Below are 23,032 nucleotides of genomic sequence, written 5' to 3' on the forward strand. Positions count from 1 at the left end.
TAATAGAAATCCAAAGCAAATGGAAGACAACACACTGAGAACTCCTTTACTGCATAACAGAATCCATGCATACTACCTCCCACATTTTGATCAAATGGAGTGAAACTCAATAGGCTTCAAGCTTTCTTAAAACTCAGTTTGAGCCAAACTTATTAGAGTTAGATCTAAAATGGAAAATATCACATTTGGCCACTAAATGGTGCTAAGCATCACAGGAATTTTCTATGATACATAGTCGCATCCAGAGGCCAAACTCTATTTCTTTTTTTTTTTACTGTTATTATTATTATTATTATTATATCATTTATTAACGCTTTCCTGCTGCCCTATAGCAGATATACTGCTACAGGGCAGCAGGGGTGCGCAAACTCACGTATATATACGTGATTTGGCATTTCCGGGTAGGGGACGCTGTGACGATCACGGCATCAGACCCCAGCCCTTCTCACCAAACTCGGGACCGAAGGACTAGCCAATCTAAAACTGCACTGTCACGTGCGTAACAATGCCACGCCCAGCTGCACCCTGCACAAAGATTTTTTAGCTAATGGATCACAATCTGTGTACTTGAAGCCTGGGAGCGATTGTTACTGGGTCAGGTTAAATTACGCAATTAACCCTTCACACTGCCACCACCCCCTTTTTGTACAGAGAAAGAGGAAACTTGGCAATATCAGCAATAACACTATGATGTTGAATAATCTTCTGTATACCACTGTCACCGCAGGCAGGCACCACACACAGTAGCGCTCGTCAGAGATAGGGGTTCTTAGTTTGCATTAAAGAGCTTTAGAAACAGTTCAACACTTTTAGAAAGTAAGATTACTAAAAAGTCAAAAGACCTAAAAATATTTACAGAAAAAGATGTAGCCAATATAAATATAAATATACAGAGAGCAATAACACAGCAAAGAGATAACAGAAAGAAGTTTAGAGAGATAAAGTACTTGCCAAAAGTCCTGGGTTAAGCAGCTTTCAAGTGTCAGAGCAGAAGGGCCTTATCTCCCAAAGTTAGTTCCGATGTTAAAAGGGAGCTTCTTCCACTTAGCTCAACTCAGCTTAGTTTAGCTTTTCTAGGAACTCAGCAGGGTGTCTCCCTGAAGCAGAGAACCAATCGCCTCATTTGGGTGGGTGCTGCAGGCAGAGACCCAATCTAGAACCAAAATCCCTCCAAGTTGATACCAGGGCAATAACTTTTCCTGGATACATGTAACATTCTATCCACGAGTAGATTAATCTGCAGAATCACCTACCGAACGTCTAGATATGAAATATGACATAGCTGCTGTGACGGTTAAGGAGATATCATTTCCTGCTCTCCTGTAGATGTCAGCTAGTGGGTGTAATATATCAGGCGACTTGTATTAAAGTGACCCATCTGAATTTATGCCTGGTTTTTATGTAAGTCTCTCATATTCCAAGATATGAAATCATAGGGGAAAAGGGGATTTTTAATTGTGAGTCTGTTTTACGACTACCTGGAATGTCTTTGAAGCTCAGTGAAGGGCTTGGTTTATGGCTTTATGATCCTTTTCCAGCAAGAGTCTCGCAGACATACGGGGGGGCAGGCTAATTGGGGTTTATAACCATGAGCTCTCCCACTGGGTCTTGATGCCTTTTTGAACTCAGCATCCAGGGACCACGTGTCACTCAACAGAGAGGGAGGGGGGATTTGTCTAGGAGAGAGAGAGATACAAGATGGAGGATCCTTAGCAAGATGGAGGACCACGTCCATATTTGTATGCACAATTGTTATTGTCCTCCTCCCTGTCAGCTCGGGCACACTGCTATGGATGGCTGTGCACACTTGTGGAGGGACTCTATGCGTTAATGGTGATCTTGGGTGTCTCTAGGTCTCCTGAGGTTAGTGTCTCAGCACAGGGGGGATCCCTCCAGAGCCCTGTCTCTTCTCCGTCTGCAGAGCCTCCCTGCTTTCCCAGACCTTTAAGACTTCCCTGTGTGATGGGCAGTCCTCTGTCACCTGGGTACTCCCAGCCACCTCCTCCCGCTCCTGGGCCGCCGAGCTACCAGGACTGCTATACACCTCACTCCCGCCACCGACCACAGGCCATCTGGGCGCTCTGGGGGCCCAACTCCAGGAGGATCCCCTGCCTCCACCAGCCAGGACCGTTCGACCACCTATGCACCACGGCCGCCCCAGCTCCTCGCCAGCCAGGACCTCCCTCAGGTTAGTTCAGTGTGGGCAGGCACAGGGCTTCACACATAGATGGCGGGTGCCTGGAGCTCACACTGCTCACGGCACCATGTTCAGGCCCCTCCCACCAAATTATATTTTCTGTTTTAAATCAATAAAAAATATGCAACCAGCACAGGAAATAGCCTAATAACATTCATTTTTTTGCCCCACTCTCACAGAATGAATGTACATGCATTTTCACTGGGTGAATTTCTATATTATTTTTTTTATAAATATACCCCTTACTGTTAATTATTTGTGTAATTATAATTCACATTAACCTCTCCATTACCACTGTACAAAACTTCATCGAGTTCATCAATGGAAACAGTGCATTTCTACTGTGTATAATATTTACATAGATATAAAACTATATACAAATATTAATTGTGAACTGAGAAACTTTGAGGGATGTTTATAGAGCATGAAATTGATTTTTTGTGATTTTATGTAATTTTTTTTGCTTATTTATATCAGTGCTCTGGGCAAGTTCTACAGTTATTTTTAATACACTTTTACTGAGATGAAATTAACTCAGTGAAAATGAACTGTAGATATACTTCTCCTATGTATAATTGTTTTCGGAAAATTGAAATGCTAATATATGGCTCTAAAAACCAAGATTATTTATTTCAATTGAAAAAACAGAATAAAGATAGAATAAAAAAGTAGTTGTGTTCTTATTTTAATTTTACTGTTTATTTTGCCAGTCTGTCTACTTTTCACCATTTTTTCATTTCATTTTCACAGTATGACATTGCAAAAACTCAACTTTGAATTAAGGTGAAACTGGGCAACATGCAGTGAAACTAAATGCAATTATTCCTCCAGTCTTCATACGAAGGCCCCATAAATTCTCATGGGGACATGTTTCGTGGACTATGTACAATGATAGAAAATCACGTTCTGTCTGAACCACAGTATTCAAATCCTCAGGAGATGTATTCATCCAGAATTGATGTATTTTTTTCCAAGTTGCATTCATAGCTTCTGTTTCTGTTCATCATCATTCCGTTAATTTTAAAAATAAATCTAGAGGGCAGGAAATGGCATGTTAATTTACATGACTGTAAAGCCTGAGCTAAATTAACTCTTATTGTCAAAATATTTGCCTTTCTTCTTTTCAGTTATAAGTATAGCAATTTTATCACACTCAGATACATACAGATACCATGGGGAAACCTTTTGTTTTAGTTGCCTTTAATCTTGATTTAATGTTTAGTCTTTAGAGTGACCTTTCCCAAGGTGAAGAAACAATGTTTAAAGCTGAACTCAAGGTAAAATTCAAAATTATCCTTGCCATGGAGCTTTCCCCACATAGCAAGGGATATATGCTAGTTACTGCAGAGTAGAAAGTTTAAATTTTTTTTTTAATTATATTAAATATTATTATAACCTGAGTTAAATTAATTCTCATGGTCACTATCAGTACCAATGGGATCTTCCAGCCCATAATTCACCTATCCCAGTGGTTTCAGGTGGACAGCTGAGCTTGTCAACGCACCCCCTATGGAATGAACACACAAATTGTCCTCACTCCAATGACATAAGTCTTTACAAAGCTTTATTAATCCAAGACTAGATCACTGAAGAGTCCACCCAAACCAAGCCTAAATATTTAGGCTGTCAGCAGAACAGCCTCTACAAATTTGGCACAGTGCCTAATAATGTGGAACAACTGAGCATGTGCAGAACAGGGTGAGACAGGGCAAGGGTACCTTTGGAGTTCATCTTAAAAATATCAGAGGATTATTACAACAAAATTCTAGAAAAAATTAGTTTTACTAGATAAAATTTGTAAATGTATACTGATATATATGATTCTGATATATATATGCTTTCTGAAGGGCTCTTGGACAGAGCTTGCAAATAAATATTCAAGGCAGCTTCATGTGTTGCCTTGATAAGATCAGTTTCTGTTTGTGAAACTTGCTCCAGCTGAAACAGAACACAATGACATTATTTTTAATTAATATAAAATTTGCTTAAAGGAGTGATAAACTCACATTCATTACATTAGGTATAAAAATATTAACCACTCACTCAAAATGCTGTTTTAGTAATGTTGAAATATACTTCTTACTTTTTAGTATTTATAGCTCTTTATAACAGCCAGCAAGTGGGGTAATACATCAGCTTCCTACTGATTGCAAATCACTGCAGTGCCTCCAGTCACTGCACTGCTGTTTTATATGAGCTGCTCTGAGTTTGTTTAACCACTTCCCGACCACCCTATAGCAGAATTACTGCTACAGGGCGGCACGGGTGCACAAAATCATGCATATATAAGTGATTTGCAATCTGCGGGTAGGGTGCGCGCGTGAACCAATCACGCGCTCTACCCACGCCGCCATGCGTGGCTGCTGCTGTCAATCACCGGGTCCTGCCCAGTGATTACTCGCCAGCACCCGGTGATTACCGAGGATCTTTGAAGGTGAGGAGGTCTGTTTGGTTTACTCAGTCCTCCTCCCTGTCAGCTCAGGCACCATGCTTTGGATGGCTGTGCACAGCACAGCCATCCAAAGCAGTGTGCTTACAGTAAAGCACACTGACACAGCCCCCTAGTAAAACACTCTCAGCACACAGTTAACCCTTTCATCGCCCCTCATGTTAAACCCTTCCTCCCCAGTGCCATTAGTACAGTGCCAATGCTTTTTTTAGCACTGTATTGGTGTTACTGGGGATGTCAGTGACACCAAGTCAGTTCCCCCCAGTGTCAGAAAGTCCACCACAGTCCCACTATAAATTGCTGATTGTCACCAGTAGTAGTAGTTTTGTTTACTAGTAAAAAAAATAAAAAATTCCAGTATCAATACTGCCCTTTGTAAACTCTATAACTTTCAAGTAAACCAAATAATTTTCATGTTTGGAATTTTATTTTAGCAAAGACATGTCACACAATACATTTTGGCCTAAATTTATAATGAAATTTGATTTTTTTAATTTTTTTACTGGACATGTTTAATAGCAAAAAATCAAATATAGTGTTTTTTTCTCAAAATTGTTAGTCTTTTTTTTTTTTAATAGCACAAAAAATAAAAAACGCACAGGCGATCAAATACCACCAAAAGATAGCTCAATTCATGGGAAAAAAAGGACGTAAATTTAATTTGGGTGCAGCATGCATGATTGCGCACTCGTCATTAAAGTAACACAGCGCTGTAATGCAAAAAATGGCCTGGTCAGGAAGGGGGGTAAATCCTCAGGAGGGCAAGTGGTTAAAAGAGCACATACCCAGGAACTCATTGGATGTGCATGTTCTAGGTAGGGAGCTGGCTACTGGATGGTGCAGACTTTAGCTTTGCTGTTTATCAGTTGCTTGATTGCATTCTGTCAGACCTGCTTTTGAACCACGAAACTGATGAGCACATCACACCTAATGTCGGCACCATCCAGTGGCCAGCAAGGAGAGACATGCTTGTCTAAAGGGATGCTGGAGATGTGTTCTTTCACTCAGGCATGTAACTCTTCAACCCTTATACATGTAGTCACTACTCCCAGCACATCTGAATGGGTAACTACAAAGGGAGATATTGAGAGCAGAATGAATTCTAGACATAACTTAATGCAGATGTGGATCTCTGGAATGATTATAAGGTATTTATGGGGTCTAAATGTACAGATAATTTTAAAGAAACAGAATGAAACAAATTGAAACCCATATGTATTTTTTTTTTTTATTTCAGTTATGTTTTCAGTAATCAACTAATACCATAAGGGCTCTTCCACACAAGCCACCTGAGCCTGTTCTGCATATTGCCTGCCATATTTTCTCCTCTCATTAACATGAATGGCTGTGTGCTGCTGTACTCCTGTATATGGTGGCATTATCGTAAACAAGAGTATGGCATACAAGAATTTGCAAGAAATAGAACATTTTCTAATTTTTCCAAATGTTTATTTACTGTACTAAGTTTACAATAGCACTTGCATATACACCTTGATTAATGTAATTATTAGTTTCTGAATGAAAATCCATTGAAAATAATGCCTCGGTTTATGAATTTTTTTGCAATACGAATGGATTAATTGGTTTTCAATGCAATTATGAATTTTTTTTTAATCATGTCCCTGTACAGTACTATGCCTTTAAAGTGCACTTTGCAAAGAGTTTTGAACAGATAAGACTTTTTTTTACTTTTTTCTGACTTCCGGAACGGAATAGTTGGTTTTCAATGAATTTACAAATTTTTTTTTAATCATGTCCCTTTATGCCTTTAAAGTGCACTTTATGAAGAGTTTTGAACAGATAAAACCTTTTTTGACTTTTTTCTGACCTCTGGAATGGATTAATTAGTTTTCAATGCATTTATGAATTCATTTTTAATCACGTCCCTTTACAGTATTTATGCCTTTAAAGTGCACTTTCTAAAGAGTTTTGAACAGATAAAAGACTTTTTTTTACTTTTTTCTGACCTCCATTTTCAATGCATTGGTTTATGAATTTTCCTCAATACGAAAAGTCCCGCAGAATGAATTCAATTCGTAAACCGAGGTATGCCTGTACACAAGTACAGGGCACATAGCCAGCCATGTTAACAACAAGAAGTATGCTGCATCTGAGCTTCCTAGATAGAGAGAATACACTAGGCATTACTCTGAACAAGCTCTGCCAACCGTGTGCAAGAGCCCATTATAATATTATACACAATAGATATGTAACTTTGTATTCATACTATAAAATGACAGCATAAGATATCCAGAAAATGATTAGTCTGTAGTGGATCAGTTTAGTTTATCAGATCATGACCGTTGCACAGCACATAAACTACACTGTACAATGATGCGCTTTTTTTCAGCTTTCATACAGCACGAAGTCAAATGTATTACACTAGCAAATTTCTGCTGCTGAAGTCTGCTAAGAGCACTTAAATATGTATAGTAATCAGGGGTGGACTGACAACGCATGGGGCCCCGGGCAATAGGGGATCATGGGGCCCCTGTGTCTTTGCCCAAACTTAAAAAAGCCTATGAAAAAAGTACCAGGGGCATCTCATGGGGCCCCCTACTGACCCCGGGCAGTGCCCGAATTTCCAAATGGTCAGTCCCCCCGATTGTAATAATAATATATATTATTATATATAATTATATAATATAAGCAGTCATATTTAAATCACAGTTCCCCTGTTCTTATTGCTCTTGCTGACCTGACTGCAAATGCCATTGAGGGAGATTTACTAAAACCAGAGCTCTCAGAATCTGGTGCAGTTGTGCATGGTAGCCAATCAGCTGCTAACTTCAGCTTGTTCAATTAAGCTTTACAATAAAACCTTGAAGCTGATTGGTTTCTCTGCAGAGCTGCACCACATTTTGCACTCTCCAGTTTTAGTTAATCCCCCCATTGTGTAACTACTGCTATAATTTTCAGTGTTTTTTTTTAATCTATATAGATTGAAGGGAAAAAAATAGCCCATATTGTACAGTGTTACATATAATACAAAAGAACCTGATGATGGAAGCAACACAGCTAATGCTCCAATATAGTAGGTATACAAATCACTTAATCACACAGTATGATTATCATGGACATGGTTATTGATCACAGCATAAATTTTGGTCACTGAGACACTTTTTTCTTTGAACTTTTTTCACTTTTTGGTGATTTGTGTACTTAGACTGGTATTATTGATTGTTTGATTAGAAGTCAAGAGTTATTAGTGATATAGCAATATAGCAATCTCTTAGATTGTAAGCTCCAAGGAGCAGGGCCCTCCTTTCCCTCTTGTATTGAACTGTATTGTTGCTGTGTTGTCTCCCGTTATATTGTAAAGCGCTGAGCAATCTGTTGGTGCTATATAAATCCTGTATAATAATAATAATAGTAATAATAATAGCAATGGAATATTCACAATAGCGCAATTTTTGGACATTAGATGTTAAAGTGTTACTAAACCCACAACAGTAAAATCAGTCTATTTATTAATTTAATTCTTGGGGTAGCGCACATTGTTTTTCTTCATCATTTTATCAGTAAAATCAGTCTGTATATGCAGTAAAGCATGCTTGTTATACTCACTGTGGAACCTAAGGGGTTAATCCTCTGCATTGTGTTTGATCCTGACTTCTCTGATCCTCCCCTTCTTCCAGTGTCCTCATATTATCTCCTTAGAATACACGTGTGGAGTCACTCTGCACATGTTCAGTTTGGTGTGTATTGCTAGAGTTTTTTTTTCTTGGGAAAGTGCATGTGATCAGCAAAGGGGTGATCAGCACTATCCAGACAGAGGTCAGGGGTTCTGCATACTCCTAGACCAGACGGAAGACTCCTCATACAAGCTTTAATCAGTGCTTGACTGAAAACTGATAGAAGTGTGGGGAAGACGTTACAAACCAAGTATTTCTACTCCTCTCTGTCCCCCTCTTTTTGATCCGCTATATGCTCAGTCAAAAGGATGAGACTCCAGATAGTGTAATCCTGTCAAATAGTTTAATAAAATTGATTAAAATTCTACTTACAAACATCAATGAAATGTGAGCATGTAAGTCATAAAACGCTGCTGGTGCCGGCCTGGGTGACGTCAGCACAATCTCTGCCCAGCCCTGACATACGTTTCATCTCAATAGACATTGACATGGGGATCAGCTGGTGATTTGTGTACAGAGATTGGTATTATTGATTGCACTCCCTAATATTCTAAATCATTATTTAGCTCATTATGATGATTAAACCTTCAGAGATGAAGCCTTCATTAAAGAACCTATGTTGGGGCAGACATTTGTATTGCAGCTATACAAAGTATAGATAGTCCACAGGGTGTCAGGCCATACATAGAGGGTATGTACTGGTCATTAGCAGAGGTTTTTACTAACATTTTTAATTTGACATTGCAACCTGCTGCTGTTCCTACCTGTTTTAAATCCACTATTGTTCCAGCACCCAAACAATCAGCAAAAAAATGTCTGAATGATTATTTTCCACTTACTTTAACTCTGATGATTTTTCTTTGAGAGGTTTGTTCTATCACACATCAAGATCAGCATCCCCACTGGTCTGGGTACCTACCGAGTGAACAAATCATCTGGTGATGCTATCAGTAATGAATTGCATACAGCCTTGACCCATCTCAAGCACCTTAACTTTTTTTGTTAGAACATTGTGTATTGATTTTGTGTATTGATAATTCTGCTTTCAATACAGTAATCCCCCACAAACTGGTGAACAAGCTTACCAAATTGGACCTAGGCCCAGGGCCCGGATAAGGGGGTACCACCAGACCTCCTGTACGGGGCCCAGGACAACAAGGGGGGCCAGTCAGCTGGGTGAATCAGATGTGGGCAGGGAGGGTGATTGGCACAGCAGGGAGCAATTACTGGAACTGGTCCCCTGTATGGCTCTATCTGCAGCAGCTGAAAGCTGGTTTCTTCTTTCTCTCCCACTGGCTTTCAGCTGCTGCAGAGAGAGGGGCATACAGCCTCATCACATACATTTCCCTCTGCTGCCCTGGCCCCCCTGTGTGCCCCCACCCCCACAGTGCTGCCGGCTTCCCTCCTCTCCTTTCCACATGCAGCTACATGCACACAATAGGAGGAAGAGTGGGGGATGGGTCTGGCATATATGTCACATTTAAGAGCCCCTTCCTTACCTGAATGAACACAAGGAGTGATCGGTACAAATCACTCACTGTGTTCAATCATAACTGAAGCATAGTTAACTGTCTTTATTATGGAGGGGCTGTCAGGTTCGCTGTATGGGGCCCCGTGGTTTCTAACTGCAGCCCTGCCTAGGCCCCTCACTCTGCTAATGAATTTCCTAACTAACAGATCACAAATGGTGAGAATCGACTCTCCTCCACTCTTTTTTTTAACACAGGTGTACCACAGGTTTGTGTTCTCAGTTCAGCTCTGTTTACCTATGATTGTACCCCTATTCAGGTCTCTAATACAATAATGAGGTTCACAGATGATGCTACTTAATCAGACTTATACATGACATTAAGGAGACTATAGAGAGGAAGTTCAATATCTGGTTGAGTGGTACACAGACAACAATCTGATACTGAATATGGATTATTATGTTTGTATCAGGGTATGGTGCCACATCCATATTGTGTAGCATGCAGAAGAAGGGAGGAGGAAAGTTTATGGATTTTCAAGACACCCATCAACCAAAATTCTAAAAAAAAATAAAAACCTTCATTTTTATTCAATACGTATGTTTTTTTTTTATAAAATCACCATTGGTACATGATTGATTAAAATATATATTAAAAAAACATATATACAGTTTTATTACCTTATCATCAGCTATATGGACACATTACACACATTACATACAGTAAATGGTATACATAACCAACAAACTCTATAATTCTCTTCAAAGCGGCAGTTCCACTCAACGCATTTCTACACTTCTTCAAGAGTGTACGAATACACGGGTAAGTGCTATAACAATATATAGCATAACATATAGTCTACTTTTCTCACAAAGATGATAATTGTCCATTCTAGGAACAGAAGTAGCTTGGTAAGTTACCAAATGTCTTGAACATTTCAGAACAAGTCCAGTCAAATAAAACTGGCCATACACTGACCAAAAGTCAGCCACTTCAGCAGGGGCTGGGAAATTTTGGATCAGTGTGTGGTCATCCCCACTCTATAGAAGTCAATCGTTGAACTAACTTCTTTTGAAGGTACTCTTTGGAAAACATTGCTTGATCAGCTGCTGATCAGTGTATTCTGACACCAGCAGGTGCAGTTGTCAGAATATGGTCTCCCAGCAAGGGGTTCCTCCATCCACCTGAATGAAAAAATATTAACTAGCAGAGGAAAGGAGGTTTAGGGGTAAATTTCTTCCATACCTATACAAAGCCTTTAATCCAGAGCATCTGTTCAAATAGCAATGTGATCTAGCTGCATCAGTAATAGAAAACTTTATTTTTGCTATAGGTCACTAGGCACTTCTATGTTTACATTTTATATAACTCAGTTAAAGTTAAAGAAATGACAATACATATTTCAGAACTTCAGTAAAACAAATATTCTACTTTCATGCTTTACAATATTCACCTTTAGATTGACATTGACTCTTTATACTTTAAAGTGAATTCCATACACTTTTAAGATGTAGAGATGCCTGGAAAGATTTTTGTTCACTGCAGATTCAGGCAAAAGCGTGGTGGTCCTATGATTGGCAAGTAAAGCAAATAGAAGTCCTGGTTTTCCTAACTGAGGAATTGGCTGAAATCCTTAATGATTCTATGTTTAAACATATCTGGACTCCTTGGATCGAACTCTACCTTCCAAATGATTTTGACCATTCGCTGCTAATATTATAGCAAACTATGCTATACAAAATTCCCCCTACTGTATGTATGACAGAATAAAGTAGTCTGGTCCACCCCTGGTTAACCCGTTACCCACCCTCCTTTCCTTTGTCTCCCCTTAGGCATTCTCTTATTGTTTTCCCCCCTTAGGACTTTTTCTCCTTCTCTATTTTTCTCTCGTTTTTATATGTTGTTGGCTTAACCCCTGAGTCACTCATTTATCCACAACCCATCCTGGGCTAAGGAGGTTCCATGGAAGCAAGCACTTTATACTCATACCTCCCTGAAAAAAACAACTCTCTCATTCTTCGATTGCCATTTATTTATATGTATCAGCTGTTTGCAGTTTGTCATCAGCCACCTTACTGTCATCAGCCACCTGCACTTGCCTATTGTCAGATTTCGTAGCTCCACACGCAGTGTATTGTTTAAACCCTTCGAAATTTAATCATTCTGCTGTATTTACTTACAGTCTTTTTAATAAGCTTTTGTTGAAATAGAAGTGTCTCTGAAGATGTTGACCCAGTACGTGTGAATAATAATGAGAAGGATTTGAATTCTGAGAATCTGAGCTCTTCATGGCTAGAACACAGGAGAGATAGATCATAATTTATCAGTGTGGAATTCATAGGGATAACTTTTGTCTTACAGCTGCTGAACACAAAAGGCGTTCTGAATCCAAAATAAATAATTCTCTCATTTCATTCTCTTTGTTATTAAACCCAAGAAAATCCGGTACAGTCCAATCTCTTTTTTGACATTTGAACTGAAGTATTTTTGTACCATTTGCTAGTAAAATTAGCATTGTAAAAATCATGCCAGTAATTTGGAACCATTTTATGAAAAAAAAAAAATATATATATATATATTTATATATATATATATATATATAAACAGTGGGGATCGAAAGTTTGGGCACCCCAGCTAAAAATTTGTATTAATGTGCATAAAGAAGCCAAGGAAAGATGGAAAGATCTCCAAAAGGCATCAAATTACAGATTAGACATTCTTATAATATGTCAACAAAAGTTAGATTTTATTTCCATCATTTACACTTTCAAAATAACAGAAAACAAAAAAATGGCGTCTGCAAAAGTTAGGGCACCCTGCAGAGTTAATATCTTGTACTGCCCCCTTTGGCAAGTATCACAGCTTGTAAACGCTTTTTGTGCACATTAATACAAATTTTTAATGCACATTAATACAAATTTTTAGCTGGGGTGCCCAAACTTTCGATCCCCACTGTATATATATATATTTTTTTTTTTTTCATATTTGACTAGCTATTATGTGTCTAAAGCATAACAAGGGCAAAATAATAATTGTTGTGATGCCACAGCATACAGAGGATAAGGCCATCTTTATTCTGCTTGATTTCTTCAGAGACATGGCCAGTTTAGTGTCTCCTGTCGAGGTTAGGTTAAAGGGACAATGTTGCTGTACAAGAACATTTCATACAAGTCATATGTGTAAAAGAAGACAGTACATTCTTACATTCCCTGCTACTAAATGCTGAGATAGATTTTGCTGAAGTCTGTAATAAAACCAAGACCTCCGGGAGCAACTATGCCCTGGGTCTCCTGTGGATTGTATTGTTTATGTGCTCCATATCTGTAATACCAACAAGTAAGACTATGAATAAGTATTGGCTAACTTCTTGTCCTAAAATTTCTATACAAAGACAAAATGGCATATTATGCAAGATTTAAAGTGTTATGAATTATTGGCAAAAAAACCCACTTTGGAAAGTCTACATAAATTGGCAAAATCTATCTGCAGTGAATTTACTGAAAAATTGAAACTGCAAAAACAAAATAATATCCTCATAATCAGGTCATATCTCTTCACAAGTCGCACCCCACTGTCCTGATTTTTATAGGGATCTGTTCCCTGATGCTCTCTCATCACTTCCAGCCTACTCATTATCTACTTTTGGAGCAGAGACTTTCACCTTGAAAAGGGTGGAGGAAGACAGAATCTGTCGAGGAGAGAGTTGTATGGCTTGTCACAGTGGATTGACTGTTGTGCCAACCCCTCCTGATTGGCTCTATTAGGAAAAGCAGCAGGAATAAATAATGTAGGCAGATGTCCGGCTAAAGCTGGCTATACACGATTAGATTACAAATGAAAACTTGTAGGAAAAAAATCATACGAACATTCATACGAAATTCTTAGTACTTCTAAGGCTTCGCAAAAGTTCAAAACTTAATTTGCTTTTGCATTCAATTGTGTAGTGAATGGACTTTACCAAATGAAAACCACATTCACCATTAGAAATCTGTTAATTCAAGAAAATATTCCCATCATGCTCCTCCAAATGGTCAAAAAGGAATATCAATTTGACACCACTAACAACTAAGAAGTAAGAAGAGAGAGGAATCATGTGTCAGTTTCAGCAGAACAGTAGTAGGAAAAACCTTCAAATTTGTTTCATTTGTATATAAATGAACTGGAGAGGACAGTTCATACACTGTAATACACTGTCAAAAAAAGATGATTGTTTTTAAATGTCAAACTGTCAAAAAAAAAAAGTAACATATATTTTTACTCTCCAGGTATTGTGTCACTCATCTCATTGGCTATCCTCTCATATGAACGCTACACCACCCTGACCTTATACAATAAAGGGGGTCCAAAGTTTACAAAAGCACTGCTTGCTGTGGGCAGCACATGGCTTTATTCCCTGATATGGACAGTTCCACCTCTACTTGGATGGAGCAGCTATGGAAGAGAAGGTGCAGGCACCAGTTGTTCAGTCCGCTGGACATCAGATTCTACAGAGTCCATTTCTTATATTATCTGCCTTTTTATCTTCTGCCTAGTCATTCCAGTCCTAGTTATGGTGTACTGTTATGGCAGACTACTTTGTGCTGTGAAACAGGTAAGCATTTTACAACCTTTTGAATTAACTTTTAAGTAAACTAGTAAGTAAACGAATGTGATTATCAATATATGTGCCATTACAACATACCTCCCAACTTCTGAACTTCAGAATGAGGGACACTTGAGGGAGGAAGTGACCTGCGGCTTGTGTTGTGCGCCATAGCAAAAATGAGTGTGGCCAAATACCTAACAGTGGGAGGGGCCTAAGGGGCTTCCTTGTACCTATAAGATATACTTTGGTGGCTGTACCACAAGCAAGAGCCTCACAGACACAAACCCCAGCACAGTCTTTAAAAAAAATAAATAAAAAAGCTTCCATTACAAATAGTTTTGCACAAACTGTGGAAGAGTGTATTACACAAAGTGTGGAAGGAGCCAGGGATGCATTATGTACAGAATGCAGGATTCAGGGATGCATTATATACAGAGTGCAGGATTCAGGAGTGTGTTAAGTACAGAGTGCAGGATTCAGGGATGCATTATGTACAGAATGCAGGATTCAGGTGTGCGTTTCATACAGAGTGCAGGATTCAGGAGTGCGTTACATACAGAGTGCAAGGTTCAGGAATGCATTTGATATAGAGTGCAGGATTCAGGGATGCGTTATGTACAGAGTGCAAGGTTCAGGAGTGCATTGCATACAGAGTGCAGGATTCAGGGATACGTTACGTACAGAGTGCAAGGTTCAGGGGTGCGTTGCATACAGAGTGCAGAATTCAGGGATGCATTACGTACAGAGTGCAAGGTTCAGGAGTGCGTTGCACACAGTGTGCAGGATTCAGGGATGCGTTACGTACAGAGTGCAAGGTTCAGGAGTGCGTTGCACACAGTGTGCAGGATTCAGGGATGCGTTACGTACAGAGTGCAAGGTTCAGGAGTGCGTTGCACACAGAGTGCAGGATTGAGGGATGCGTTACGTACAGAGTGCAAGGTTCAGGAGTGCGTTGCACGCAGAGTGCAGGATTGAGGGATGCGTTACGTACAGAGTGCAAGGTTCAGGAGTGCGTTTCACGCAGAGTGCAGGATTCAGGGATGCGTTATGTACAGAGTGCAAGGTTCAGGAGTGCGTTGCACACAGAGTGCAGGATTCAGGGATGCGTTACGTACAGAGTGCAAGGTTCAGGAGTGCGTTGCACACAGAGTGCAGGATTCAGGGATGCGTTACGTACAGAGTGCAAGGTTCAGGAGTGCGTTTCATACAGAGTGCAGGATTCAGGGATGCGTTACGTACAGAGTTCAAGGTTCAGGAGTGCGTTTCATACAGAGTGCAGGATTCAGGAATGCATTATGCACAGAGTGCAAGGTTCAGGAGTGTGTTTCATACAGAGTGCAGGATTCAGGAATGCATTATGCACAGAGTGCAAGGTTCAGGAGTGTGTTTCATACAGAGTGCAGGATTCAGGAGTGTGTTTCATACAGTGTGCAGGATTCAGGGATGAGTTACGTACAGAGTGCAAGGTTCAGGAGTGCGTTTCATACAGAGTGCATGATTCAGGGATGCGTTACATACAGAGTGCATGGTTCAGGAGTGCGTTGCATACAGAGTGCAGGATTCAGGGATACGTTACGTACAGAGTGCAAGGTTCAGGGGTGTGTTGCATACAGAGTGCAGAATTCAGGGATGCATTACGTACAGAGTGCAAGGTTCAGGAGTGCGTTGCACACAGTGTGCAGGATTCAGGGATGCGTTACGTACAGAGTGCAAGGTTCAGGAGTGCGTTGCACACAGAGTGCAGGATTCAGGGATGCGTTACGTACAGAGTGCAAGGTTCAGGAGTGCGTTTCATACAGAGTGCATGATTCAGAGATGCGTTACATACAGAGTGCATGGTTCAGGAGTGCGTTGCATACAGAGTGCAGGATTCAGGGATACGTTACGTACAGAGTGCAAGGTTCAGGGGTGCGTTGCATACAGAGTGCAGAATTCAGGGATGCATTACGTACAGAGTGCAAGGTTCAGGAGTGCGTTGCACACAGTGTGCAGGATTCAGGGATGCGTTACGTACAGAGTGCAAGGTTCAGGAGTGCGTTTCACGCAGAGTGCAGGATTCAGGGATGCGTTACGTACAGAGTGCAAGGTTCAGGAGTGCGTTTCATACAGAGTGCAGGATTCAGGAATGCATTATGCACAGAGTGCAAGGTTCAGGAGTGTGTTTCATACAGAGTGCAGGATTCAGGAGTGTGTTTCATACAGAGTGCAGGATTCAGGAATGCATTATGCACAGAGTGCAAGGTTCAGGAGTGTGTTTCATACAGAGTGCAGGATTCAGGAGTGTGTTTCATACAGTGTGCAGGATTCAGGGATGAGTTACATACAGAGTGCAAGGTTCAGGAGTGCGTTTCATACAGAGTGCATGATTCAGGGATGCGTTACATACAGAGTGCATGGTTCAGGAGTGCGTTGCACACAGTGTGCAGGATTCAGGGATACGTTACGTACAGAGTGTAAGGTTCAGGGGTGTGTTGCATACAGAGTGCAGAATTCAGGGATGCATTACGTACAGAGTGCAAGGTTCAGGAGTGCGTTGCACACAGTGTGCAGGATTCAGGGATGCGTTACGTACAGAGTGCAAGGTTCAGGAGTGCGTTGCACACAGTGTGCAGGATTCAGGGATGCGTTACGTACAGAGTGCAAGGTTCAGGAGTGCGTTTCACGCAGAGTGCAGGATTCAGGGATGCGTTACGTACAGAGTGCAAGGTTCAGGAGTGCGTTTCATACAGAGTGCAGGATTCAGGGATGCGTTACGTACAGAGTGCAAGGTTCAGAAGTGCGTTTCATACAGAGTGCAGGATTCAGGAATGCATTATGCACAGAGTGCAAGGTTCAGGAGTGTGTTTCATACAGAGTGCAGGATTCAGGAGTGTGTTTCATACAGAGTGCAGGATTCAGGAATGCATTATGCACAGAGTGCAAGGTTCAGGAGTGTGTTTCATACAGAGTGCAGGATTCAGGAGTGTGTTTCATACAGTGTGCAGGATTCAGGGATGAGTTACATACAGAGTGCAAGGTTCAGGAGTGCGTTTCATACAGAGTGCATGATTCAGGGATGCGTTACATACAGAGTGCATGGTTCAGGAGTGCGTTGCATACAGAGTGCAGAATTCAGGGATGCATTACGTACAGAGTGCAAGGTTCAGGAGTGCGTTGCACACAGTGTGCAGGATTCAGGGATGCGTTACGTACAGAGTGCAAGGTTCAGGAGTGCGTTTCACGCAGAGTGCAGGATTCAGGGATGCGTTACGTACAGAGTGCAAGGTTCAGGAGTGCGTTTCACGCAGAGTGCAGGATTCAGGGATGCGTTACGTACAGAGTGCAAGGTTCAGGAGTGCGTTTCATACAGAGTGCAGGATTCAGGAATGCATTATGCACAGAGTGCAAGGTTCAGGAGTGTGTTTCATACAGAGTGCAGGATTCAGGAGTGTGTTTCATACAGAGTGCAGGATTCAGGAATGCATTATGCACAGAGTGCAAGGTTCAGGAGTGTGTTTCATACAGAGTGCAGGATTCAGGAGTGTGTTTCATACAGTGTGCAGGATTCAGGGATGCGTTAGGTACAGAGTGCAAGGTTCAGGAGTGTGTTTCATACAGAGTGCAGGATTCAGAGTTGCGTTAAGTACAGAGTGCAAGGTTCAGGAGTGTGTTTCATACAGAGTGCAGGATTCAGAGTTGCGTTAAGTACAGAGTGCAAGGTTCAGGAGTGTGTTTCATACAGAGTGCAGGATTCAGGAATGCATTATGCACAGAGTGCAAGGTTCAGGAGTGTGTTTCATACAGAGTGCAGGATTCAGGAGTGTGTTTCATACAGTGTGCAGGATTCAGGGATGCGTTAGGTACAGAGTGCAAGGTTCAGGAGTGTGTTTCATACAGAGTGCAGGATTCAGAGTTGCGTTAAGTACAGAGTGCAAGGTTCAGGAGTGTGTTTCATACAGAGTGCAGGATTCAGGAATGCATTATGCACAGAGTGCAAGGTTCAGGAGTGTGTTTCATACAGAGTGCAGGATTCAGGAGTGTGTGTCATACAGAGTGCAGGATTCAGGTATGAGTTACGTACAGAGTGCAAGGTTCAGGAGTGCGTTTCATACAGAGTGCAGGATTCAGGAATGCATTATGCACAGAGTGCAAGGTTCAGGAGTGCAGGTGAAAGTCCCACCCAATCCGAGACTGTTGGGAGGTATGATTACAATTGCTCACTAATGGCCAATTTTAATTTAATGGCAGATGGAATTGATCAGGCCTGATAAGTAGATTGTAACCCTCAGTATAGTTTTTTTTTTTTTTCTGCATTAGACATGCATTTCAAATGCAATTAAAATGCAGGTCAGCAGATTTCCATTGATTTCAATTGAGCGGTGTAGCTGACAGTTCAGAGGCTGCATTTGACTTGCTTTGTGTTGCTTGTGCGATTCTTCAGACATAGCAGGTCCTATTGAGATGTGTTTAGATTGAAGGCAAAGCAGGTGAGGTCATATGCAGCCTTTTGCATTTGAGTAGATGGGTTTCAGCAGTACTGCGCTCAAGTGGAAAAGGCTGCACCATTTATTGCAGGTACAGGAAAATGCTCAAGGAGGTTTTATGCTGTTTTCATATCTAGTGCTTGCTTTTTACTGGTCACCATGAGTAGTGTTAGTGCTAAGGTGTTGATGGCATTTTACAGTTTTATTGAATAAGGAGGTATGAGTCCTTAGAGTCAATTTTATAGCCATATATGTCAAATTAACTCTCAGAAATGAATGTGCATGTAAGAGGATGACTTTAAAGAGAACTAGTCAGGTTTGACTGGCCAAGGGTTAATTCTGATTTGAAAACTGTAGAACCAGTTTTGCTATAAATCACATTAAAATCCAAAGGGGGGAATGCTGTTAAATTCTGGCCATTTTTGGGCTAATTATTATTATTATTATTATTATTATACAGTATTTATAAAGCGCCAATAGTTCGTTCAGCGCTGTACATTACAAAGGGGGACAGAACATGTGACAGAACAATAACAATACAATGCAAAACATGAGGGGATCGAGGGCCCTGCTCTTTCGAGCTTACAATCTAGAAGGGAGGGAATGGTGGCACAGGAGGAGATAGCTGTGGGGGATGGAGTGGTAGGAAGAGTGGAGGAGGTCGGCAAGTTAGCAGGGGAAAGGGTAGGCTTCCCTGAAAAGATGGGTTTTCAGGGTGCGCCTAAAGGAGAGGAGAGTAGGTGATAATCTGATGGGTTGGGGCAGGGAGTTCCAGAGGATGGGTGACACCCTGGAGAAGTCCTGGAGGCGGGCATGGGAGGAGGAGACCAGGGAACTAGAGAGAAGGAGGTCTTGTGAGGAGCGGAGTGTGCATGCTGGGTGGTACTTGGATATTAGGTCAGTGATGTAGTTCAGGGCAGTGTGGTGGACGGCTTTGTACGTCAGTGTTAGGATTTTGAATTTGATCCGTTGCGCAATCGGAAGCCAGTGGAGGGATTGGCAGAGGGGGGTGGCGGAGATGGAGCAGTTGGAAAGGTGAATGAGTCTGGCAGTCGTATTCAGGATCGACTGAAGCGGGGATAGCCAGCGGCGAGGCAGGCCAGTGAGGAGGGAGTTGCAGTAGTCGAGTCGTGATATGATGAGGGAGTGGATGAGCTGTTTAGTGGTTTCTGGAGTTAGGAACGTGCGGATTTTGGCGATGTTGCGGAGGTGGAGTCTGCACGAGTTTGTTAAAGATTGGACTCAGGGCTGGAAGGATAGGATGGAGTCCAGAATGACACCAAGTACTCTGGCCTGCGGGGTTTGATGGTGGCGTTGTTGGATGTGATGGAGAAGTCAATGGGGGGTGGTGTCCGGGCTGGGGGGAAGACAAGAAACTCGGTTTTGGAGAGGTTCGCTTTAAGGAAGTGGAGCGACATCCAGGCAGATATGTTGCTCGGTAGGTGTGTGATTCGGGAGGAGACTGAGGTGGTGAGGTGGGGGGTTGAGAGATAGATTTGTGTGTCGTCGGCAAATAGGTGGTAGTTGAAGCCATGAGAGTGTATGAGTTGGCCAAGGGAGGAGGTGTAGATGGAGAAGAGAAGGGGCCCGAGGCTGGAGCCATGAGGGACCCCAACAGAGAGGGGGAGTGAGGGGGAGGTGGCAGCATTATAGGTAACACTGAAAGAGCGATGTGACAGGTAGGATGAGAGCCAGGAGAGAGCAGAATCTCTGAGGCCGTGGGAGTGTAGTTTTTTGAGGAGGAGGGGGTGGTCGACTGTGTCCAAGGCCACAGAGGTCAAGGAGTAGGAGCACTGAATAGTGGGCATTAGCTTTGGCAGTTAGCAGGTCGTTGGAGAGTTTGAGTAAGCCAGTTTCGGTGGAGTGTAGGGGATGGAAGCTGGACTGTAGGGGATCGAGGAGGTTGTTGTCGTTGAGGTGAGAGCTTAGGCGGGTGTAGACTAGGCGCTCGAGGAGTTTGGATGTAAATGGGAGCAGGGAGATGGGTCTGAGGTTGTTCGGGTCATTGGGGTCCAGGGAGGGCTTTTTAAGTATGGGGGTGATGTGTGCATGTTTCAGAGGGGAGGGGAAAGTGCTGGAGGAGAGGGAGAGATTAAAGATGTGGGTGAGGGAGCGTAGGATGGAGGGGGAGGGAGGTTGTAGGAGTTGTGAGGGGATAGGGTTGAGGGGGCAGGTGGTGAGGCGGGCATCAGAGAGGATCTTGGAGACTTCCTCGATGGTAGTAAGGTCAAAGGAGTGAAGTGTTGGGGGGGCTTCAGTATGAGGAATGTAGGGTGGGGTGGAAGTGGAGGTCAGAGAAGTGGTGGGGCTGTGGGAGAGGGGTGATGAGGGGGTAGCTGAGTGAGGGGGAAGTGGGTTGGCGGGAGTTTGAGCAGCAACGAAGTCCCTGCGGGTTATGTCGAGGGAGAGGGGGGATGAGGGGGTAGCTGTGTGAGAGGGGATGGGCTGAGAGGGTGTGTGAGTTGCGGCGGTGTCCTTGGGAATTGTGTCAATCTTGTTTTTGAAGTGATTGGCAATCTCAAGGGCAGTGAGTGAGGTGCTGGGTGGAGGTGGGGGTGGCGAGAGTAGAGAGTTGAAGGTGGAGAAGAGTCGGCGAGGATTGGAGGAGAGGGCCTTGATGAGGGTCAGGAAGTAGGCTTGTTTGGCTGCATGGAGGGAGGAGGTGTAGGTGTGGAAGGCAGATTTATAGTGGGTGAAGGCTTGTTGGGCTTTGGTTTTGCGCCATAGTCACTCCAGGGCACGACTATAAGAGGCAAACTCTTGCCAAATAAGGGCATGGAGATCCAAGCACTGCCATGGAGGACATTTAACAAAGCAAAAACGTTTTTTAAAAATACTGCATAATGCAGATCAGGTTTATAATGCAACTTTAAAGTGTTACTAAACCCACAACAGTAAAATCAGTCTTTATGTGCAGTAAAGCATGCGTGTTATACTCACTGTGGAACCTAAGGGGTTAATCCTCTGCATTGTGTAAAAAAGCTGTTTGATCCTGAATTCTTCAATCCTCCCCTTCTTCCAGTGTCCCCCTCTTATCTCCTGATAAGACATACAGTATGGTGTGGAGACACTCTGTATATGCTCAGTTTGGTGTATATTACTAGAGAGGTTTTTTTTTTTCTTGGGAGAGTGCATGTGATCGGCACAGGGCCAATCAGCACTGTCCAGACAGAGGTCAGGGGTTTTGCATCCTCCTAAAGTAGAATAAAAACTCTTCCTATAAGCTGTAAACAGTGCTCTGCTGAACATTGGTAGAAGTCCCAAGACTGCTCTACTGATGAGAAAAGGTATTTAGCAGTTTATATTTACTAAAATAATTGCATGTTCATGTTCTGTGTACTGTGGTAGACTGGATATAGTGAATGCAGGGTCCTGGGTTTAGTAATACTTTAAGGGTGACATGTAAAACAACAATCCATTAAATTACATGCTTTGGAAACATCCTTAAAGTGTAAGTTCACTTTTACAGAAAATCTGTAAGGCAACCCTACACGGACCCTCTCCCCACTCCCCCTGGTCCCCTGATCCTTCGCTGTCAGGCACCAGCGATGCTGCTTTACTTGTCCAGGGATTTGAAATCCTTCTGGCTTTCTCCCCTCTCCTCGCAGAGGTGACAGGACAGGCTAGACAGATTCTGATTGGTCAGCTTTGTCCATGTGACGGTTCTGAGCAATTAGAATGCCTCTTGTCTGTACATGCTGAGAGGTACGGATAGGAGATTAGGCCGCTGGGATTTCAAAGTCCTGGACTGGTGAGGCAGCATTCCGATGCCTTACAGCAGTAGATCACAGGACAGTGGTAGAGTGGGACCAGGGTGGATGGAGAGGGAGTCCAGTGTAACGACAAGTGTAAGTGTAACTTACACTTTAAGCTGTGGTGTTACAAATATTGTGGTTTTCACTGACAGTGCTAGTGATATGGTATCCTGTCATCGCATATTTTGGCTGTGTAATTGATTTTTTTTACCTTTTACATTTATCTTGGCTTAAGTGCAGTAGCAGCTTACTTGGGTTGTTTTAGCTGTGACATTTTTTTAAGCAGCAATAGGCCTGAATTATCTAGTGGAAGTAGCAGCCACAGCAGATCTAAGGGGTGTAGGAAAGTTTCATCTTAAAAAACAAAAGTTTAACCCTTCAATTTCATACAAATTGGCCAGCAGCACAACAGTTTAATAGCCTACTTTGGGATCTTCTTTCTTTCCAGTACCACACTTCATTGAAAGTTTAAAAAATAC

General features: G+C 42.1%; 1 protein-coding gene across 1 annotated transcript in view; it reads left to right on the forward strand.

The window, feature by feature from the left end:
- LOC149459379 (pinopsin-like) overlaps window positions 1-23,032 on the forward strand; it is a 110,449-nt gene that overhangs the window by 42,727 nt on the left and 44,690 nt on the right. The window contains exon 2 of the mRNA XM_089681274.1: window positions 14,016-14,341. Within this exon, the coding sequence (XP_089537400.1) occupies window positions 14,016-14,341 (326 nt within the window). The remainder of the gene's footprint in view (window positions 1-14,015; window positions 14,342-23,032) is intronic.

This window comes from Staurois parvus, unplaced genomic scaffold, assembly GCF_062004578.1.
Source record: "Staurois parvus isolate SC_StPar_1 unplaced genomic scaffold, SC_StPar_1.0 ptg000262l, whole genome shotgun sequence".
Lineage (NCBI taxonomy): Eukaryota > Metazoa > Chordata > Amphibia > Anura > Ranidae > Staurois > Staurois parvus.